This window comes from Ammodytes marinus, assembly GCF_949987685.1.
Source record: "Ammodytes marinus genome assembly, chromosome: 2".
Classification (NCBI taxonomy): domain Eukaryota; kingdom Metazoa; phylum Chordata; class Actinopteri; order Uranoscopiformes; family Ammodytidae; genus Ammodytes; species Ammodytes marinus.
The window spans coordinates 32,242,379-32,249,878 of record NC_137231.1 but is presented as its reverse complement, the minus strand read 5'-3'; the positions used below and the strand labels follow the sequence as shown (position 1 = coordinate 32,249,878).

General features: G+C 42.7%; 1 protein-coding gene across 1 annotated transcript in view; it reads left to right on the top strand.

Annotated features, from left to right (window-relative positions):
* Window positions 1–7,500, top strand: part of fras1 (Fraser extracellular matrix complex subunit 1) — a gene marked incomplete at its 3' end in the record, with an annotated part of 305,792 nt that overhangs the window by 226,875 nt on the left and 71,417 nt on the right. The window contains exons 30-33 of the mRNA XM_080036137.1: window positions 737–915; window positions 2,942–3,058; window positions 4,175–4,289; window positions 5,879–6,016. Coding sequence (XP_079892263.1) covers window positions 737–915; window positions 2,942–3,058; window positions 4,175–4,289; window positions 5,879–6,016 — 549 coding nt within the window. The remainder of the gene's footprint in view (window positions 1–736; window positions 916–2,941; window positions 3,059–4,174; window positions 4,290–5,878; window positions 6,017–7,500) is intronic.

Sequence of the window (7,500 nt, the reverse complement as noted above, 5' to 3'; positions counted from 1 at the left end):
TGCACATACTGTTTAAGTGATTGCTGTAAGATTATAGAGTGATTTAACACTTATTGTAACACAAAAATGTCACTTACTTCACCTTTAAACCCCCAGGTGAGGTTGTGCTTATGTGCTTATTTTGTGACCTGTGTTATGAACTGAGCATACTGTCTGAGTGATTGCTGTTAGACTATAGAGTGATTTTACACATATATTAACACAAAAATATCACGTTAAACCCCCCCTAGGAGAGGTAGTGCTTGTCTCAGTGCCTGAATGACTGGGAGACCTGTGTTATGAACTGTGCATACTGCTATAGAGAGATTTAACACATATATTAAAACCTGCATTGTGTAGAATTTTGGGTTTTATTTCCTAGCAGATTTTGTAGAAAGTAATTATAATATTCATAAGTACATTTAATTTAGTGCATAATAGCTGAAACAAATGTTTTGAATTATTATTTTTTCCCTTAGAAAGGGTCTCATATATGTCCATATTTCTGCATATTTTGGACCAAGGCCTAGTGCCGCCATCTTGAAAGTGTCATAGTTGGAATGTCATCAGGTGCATTGTTTAAAATTTAGAATTGTTCTTGTCCTTGAAGGCCACTGTAGCTTCTGTTATTATTCGAAAGGGTTGGGGTTACCCAGGGAGCGTTGCATTCTAGAACTTTGTAGAACTTTCTTGATGATGTCATATTACACACTGCACCTTTAACACAAAAATATCACGTTAACCCCCCCCCCCCCAGGTGAGGTAGTGCTTGTGTCCATGTCGGCTGACGGCCCCTCTGAAGGCTGGCGTCCCTCTCAGACAGACGACAGCGGTTTCACTCCGACCTCGTCCTTCACTCAGCAGGACGTCAACGATGGGACCGTCTGGTACCGGCACTACGGACAGAGCAGCGACCAAGACTCATTCCAGTTCCAGGTAAGGGAAGGAATTTTAGATTATACACACACACGAACACACATGCACACACACGCATGCAAGCAAGCACACACACACACACACACACACACAGGAAAGCAAGCACGCACACACACACACACACACAGGCACGCACGCACGCACACACACTCACTCACTCACACAAATACGCACAGATACACACACACTCACTCGCACACAGACACACTCACTCACTCACTCACTCACTCACTCACTCACTCACTCACTCACTCACTCACTCACTCACTCACTCACTCACTCACTCACTCACTCACTCACTCACTCACTCACTCACTCACTCACTCACTCACTCACTCACTCACTCACTCACTTTCAGGGATTTTCTTGAAAGTTTGCACAGATGTTGACTCTTACTCCAAGATGAACTGAATTGATTTGGAAGTCAAAGGTAACTGCTACCTCACACAGCGTAGCGTTGCATACAGATTCCTGCCTAGAAGTGAGACGCATTGACTGTAATCGCTTCTGAAAGCCCAAGTAAAACAGTTGGTAAAAGAAAAGTCATTAAAAAGTTTTAAAGAACTTACTTTGTTGAGAGTGGCAGGGGACGCTGTGTGTGTGTGTGTGTGTGTGTGTGTGTGTATATGTGTGTGTGTGTGTGTGTGTGTGTGTGTGTGTGTGTGTGTGTGTGTGTGTGTGTGTGTGTGTGTGTGTGTGAGAGTGTGTGTGTGTGTGTGTGTGTGTGTGTGTTTTGCAAAGAGAGGGAATTATCATTATTTTCAATTTACATCAGACCCTCAGCATGAGGCGTACACACTCTCTCCGGGTTCACAAACACTGCTGTCGACTAAAAGAGCAATTTATTTTTCCATACTCTGAACCAAAAATCTCAAACTTCTAAAGCACTTACATCAACTAAACTTTCCATAATCATTCTCAGCACTATTCTGAAGGTTATTACAGAAGGATTTGTTCATGTGCTGTTTGTTGTCTGATTTATGAGACATTTTGTTCTTAAAAAGATGCATTGAAAGAAAATGCATTTGGTAATGTGACGCACAAATTATTGATTGCCTAATTTGCATATGTATTCAGACCTTTCTGGATAAAATTGTAATACAAAAAATGAATTGTTTTAATGTCAGTAATCAACTTGCACAATTTCATCATGATATCTATAAGTAAAACAATCTACCCCATTCACCTGCAGTGTCTCGCCTAATGTCTAAAACAGATTTATATGGATTTTGCAAAGCCATTATTCAAGTAATTTAGGAGTATAAGAGCTTCAGTAGTAAGAGTAATAACTGCCCTAGTGCCTTGCAACAACATAAGTCCGTAAACACCATCAGATAATCACATTGAAGTTGAACCCAAATAGGCATTTACTTCATTTATATTCTTAGAGTGTAGACAATGATTTATGGAAAGAAAATCCAGCGCTGCCCCATGCCAGGTTCATTCACTGTTTAATTTGATTTGAACAAATCTCCCATCACATATTTTTTTTCGGGTCTTATTTTCGGATGATTTCTCGAGAGCTATGGCTGTCTGAAATGATATGTTATACAGGAGACAGTGGTGAAGGAATAGCAGACATTTTGGAGTGAGTTGAGGATGAAAATGAAAAGCCCTCTCTCATCTGTACTTGAAGTGTTCTCTGTAAATGTAGTGGAGTAAAAGTAGAAGTTGAAATTAATGTAAAAACTCAAGTGATGTATAGATGGTCCAGAAATCTACTTAACTACAGTAATGAAGTACTTGTACTCAATGTTTAACATGTGTCTGTCTGTCTGTCTGTCTGCCTGTGTGTGTGTGTGTGTGTGTGTGTGTGTGTGTGTCTATCTGTCTATCTGTCTGTCTGTCCCTCCCTCTGTGTGTGTGGTGCCTGCCTGCCTGTCTGTCTGTCTGCCTGTCTGTGTGTGTGTGTGTGTGTCTATCTGTCTATCTGTGTGTGTGTCTGCCTGCCTGTCTGTCTGCCTGCCTGCCTGTCTGCCTGCCTGTCTGTCTGTCTGTCTGCCTGTCTGCCTGTCTGTCTTACCAGGTGTCCACAGACGAAGAGGAGTTGGTACAGAGAGATTCTCAGACCTTCACCATCGGCGTCTTGCCTCAGATTCCCGGATTCCCTCAACTCGCCCCAGACTGTGACCTACAGATCACGGTGAGGGGAACTTTGAATTTTTTACGTTATTTTTGGGCATTTTCAAGCTTTATTAGACAGTACAGAGTTGAAATGGGGAGACAGAGAGAGAGAGAGAGAGAGAGAGAGAGAGAGAGAGAGAGGGGGGATGACCTGCAGTAAAGGTCCACGGGTCGGATTTGAACCCGCGACCACTGCAACGAAGGCCGGAGCCGATATGGTACGCGCTCTATCCACTACACCACCGGAGCAGCCCGGTTAGAGTAACTTTTAATTGATTGTCTTTATTTCGAACATTTAAGCAATAAAAACAAAGTTACAATTGTAGTAGATGAATAAATAAAAAAAATAATCGCAAAACTAAAACAGACACTTTCCACATGCTCTAGCGAGTGAGGGAAACTTCAACTGAGGTTGCGTTCCGAATCGCATACTCTTTCTTTTTTCTATTCTACAAACTACATCCGACGATAAAAAGAATCTAGTTAGGATGCAGTAGGCATACTGTTGGGACATACTTTTCTCTCTTATTTCATCATAACATTACGCCTTGATCTTGCCTCTTGCTTTTATATCCGTCGCATCCCCGTTTGTTTTCATATGGAGGCTTCGTCGATGTTACGTCGCACTGGATTGTGGGTCAGAATCGCCCAAATAGGATGCACTTTTCAACACTAACAATCTTGGCCGCATGAAGTAGGACATCCGGGTACTTCTAACCATCCTAAATCTGGCCACAAGAATCGGGACATCCTAAATCTTTTTTCTACATACTATATAGTAGAAAGTATGCGATTCCGAACGCAACCTGAGTGTTTTAAAAAGGGCATTTAAATAAAGATTAACGTATTTGCTTAACCACTCACCTAGTCCTTATGGAAGATTAAGATATTGTATGTGTCTACACAAGGCAAGTTCAAATGGTGGATTTCAAATATTTCTTATTCCATAGTAGGTAGAATTTTTTTTGAAAACATTTTATTTTAAACAAAAATTACAAAAATAAGTTTAACATTTATTAGACTAAACATGAAAACGTTATCTTGCGTGTGTGTGTGTGTGTGTATGTGTGTGTGTGTGTGTGTGTGTGTGTGTGTGTGTATGTGTGTGTGTGTGTGTGTGTGTGTGTGTGTGTAGGCTCTGGAGGATCGGGTTACAGAGTTAACTCGTACAGCTCTGTCCTTCGTCGACTCTGAAACTCCCGACGAGAAACTCATCTACAACATCACTAAAGCTCTACCACCGGGACAAGGTACACACACACACGAACACACGCACACACACACACACACACACACACACACACACACACACACACACACACACACACACACACACACACACACACACACACTACCTCTCTCTCTCTCTCTCTCTCTCTCTGTCTCTCTCTCACAGTAAAAAAAAGCAGGTGTTAATACATAGCCTAGAGAAGATGCATGTCACTAGCTACGGTAGGCCCCTTTGTTTACATACTTGGATACAGAATCTAGGCCAGGGGTCACCAACCTTTTTGAACCTGAGGGCTACTTCATGGGTACTACGTCATACGAAGGGCACCCAGTTTGATACACTCTTCTGAAACAACAAATTTGCTCAGTTTGCCTTTAGTTATATATTATTATTAATGATTAATGATATTCATCTATGTGAAGACACTGATCATGTTAATGATTTCTCACAATAATGATCAACAATGACTTAAAAAAGGTGGGAAACAGATTATTATGCTATTTTTAGAACAGGCCTGCGGGCGCCTCATATGGTCCTTGCGGGCTACCTGGTGCCCGCGGGCACTGTGTTGGTGACCCCTGATCTAGGCTGTCTACACCTTTTTTCAGTGCACACAAAGTACAGTCAGGTAGCGGATCATGAGGAGATATTCATTTTGACAAAAAGTGATTTTGACAACAAGCGTTCTCCAGAATCACTGACTGCGCCTTTACTTTTGAATGAAGAATGATTCTTTGATTTCACAAGCACACACACACACACACACACATACACACACACACACACACACACACACACACACACACACACACACACACACACACACACACATACTACCTCTCTCTCTCTCTCTCACACACTGACTATGCCTTTTTCTTTTGCGAGAATGATTGTTTTATTTCATTCTTAGCTGAATTTAACGTAGCGTTCTCAGCTGAGGCTATCAGACCGACTGACAGACCGGTGTGCCATGTTGAAAGCTGTGTTTAATGAAAGAGAAAAACGTTTCACAAAGCCTCGTGCTCATCAGCTAATGGCCTGATACTTCTGTGTGTAAATCACTTTGAACAGAGGCAACGAGCAGCAGGGCAGTCGGATTAAACAGCTGTGTTTGTCTGGAACAGTTAATTTTATGAAGCTAGATTTGAACATTATATTACCTTCCAGTTTATGTTATACAGCTCTGGAAAAAATGAAGAGACCAGTCTGGATTTTTCTTAAATCTTCATCTCTACTTTACTTAATGGAAAATGCTCTTAAAGACAATATTCATATTGTGAATTTGGTAGAAATGTTGTCCGTAGTTAATAGAATAAAACCCAAATGTTCATTCTACTCAAACATATGCCTGTAAATAGTAAAACGAGAGACACTGAACATTTGGAGTGGTCTCTTCAATTTTTTTCCAGAGCTGTGTATACAGTATATGTTGTGGTCACATTTAAAAGTGAGTTTCACTAAAAGTAGCTACGAGGAACTATTAGGAAATATTTCTGAAACAGTCTAATTGTTCCTCAAGAGACATTACATATAGTTCAAAATGTAAAGAATTGCATTTGGAACACAATACATCTCAAACTGTATTTGTCCCCTCCCTGCTTGCCGTAGGAGCGATCGAGCATCGTGACAGACCGTACGCTGCGGTGAAACATTTCACTCAGACTGACGTCAACAAGGGAAAGATCATCTACCGCCCGCCTCAGGCCCCGACACACCTGCAGGAGCTCTACCAGTACTCCTTCACAGGTGAGGGAAGCACGCACACACACACACACACACACACACACACACACACACATGGACAGACAGACAGACAGACAGACATACAGACAGACACACACACACACAGACAGACAGACAGACAGGCACACACACACACACAGACAGACAGACAGACAGACAGACAGACAGACAGACAGACAGACAGACACACAGACACACACACAGACAGACAGACACACACACACACACCTGCAGGAGCTCTACCAGTACTCCTTCACAGGTGAGGGAAGCAAGCACACACACACACACACACACACACACACACACATAGACGCGCACGCACACACGCACACAGACAGACAGACACACAGACACAGACACAGACACACACACACACACACACCTACAGGAGCTCTACCAGTACTCCTTCATAGGTGAGGGAAGCATGCACACACACACACATGGACGCACACACACACACACATGGACGCGCACACACACACACAGACAGACAGACACACACACACGCACACACACACACACACACACACACACACACACACACACACACACACACACACACACAGATAGACAGACAGACAGACACACACACACATACCGACACATTCTACCAGTACTGCTTCATAGGTGAGGCTCACACACACGCAGACACGCGCACACACTCACAAACCAGTTCCTGACCTAACTGAAGTGCTATTATGATGATGGTGTTGATAAATGCACAGTGGTCACTGGTCACTACGATAGATAGATAGATTAGACAGACAGACAGACAGACAGACAGACAGACAGACAGACAGACAGACAGACAGACAGGCAGGCAGACAGACAGACAGACAGGCAGGCAGACAGGCAGGCAGACAGACAGACAGACAGACAGACAGACAGGCAGGCAGGCAGGCAGACAGACAGACAGACAGACAGACAGACAGACAGACAGACAGACAGACAGACAGACAGACAGACAGACAGACAGACAGACTGCTTTTCGGAGTTTAGTGATGTTACTTAATGTGGCGACAGAGATTTCCATGTTAAATAACTTCCTTGTTATGTCTGATGGATGAAACTCTACATACACTATTTCTGCTTATACCATAGTCTGTGTGAATACTCTATTCTGATTGGCTGGAGTACATTCCATGGGTGTGGATTAACTTCTGATGTATGGACACCTATGGAACTGTTTACATTCTGTCCACTGCGTCGCCGGCTCGCCGCTGATTAAACTGTGTTGATAAGGGATTTGGGATTTATAAAGCCTAAAATATCCTGCCGTGCAATAGCCTCTGGACACCACAGGATGGCGCTCGAGTCGTAACACAAGAGCTGTAGTAACGATAGTAGTACAATAAAGTGGCTAAACTTAATGTCCTCTGGTTAAACGTCAATGGTTATCTCGTTAAAAAGGTGAGTAAGACCCCTGTTTAATTTGACAAAAGGTTTGTAACTGAGTTTACATGTGTTTAGCCACCAAAGACCGGCTT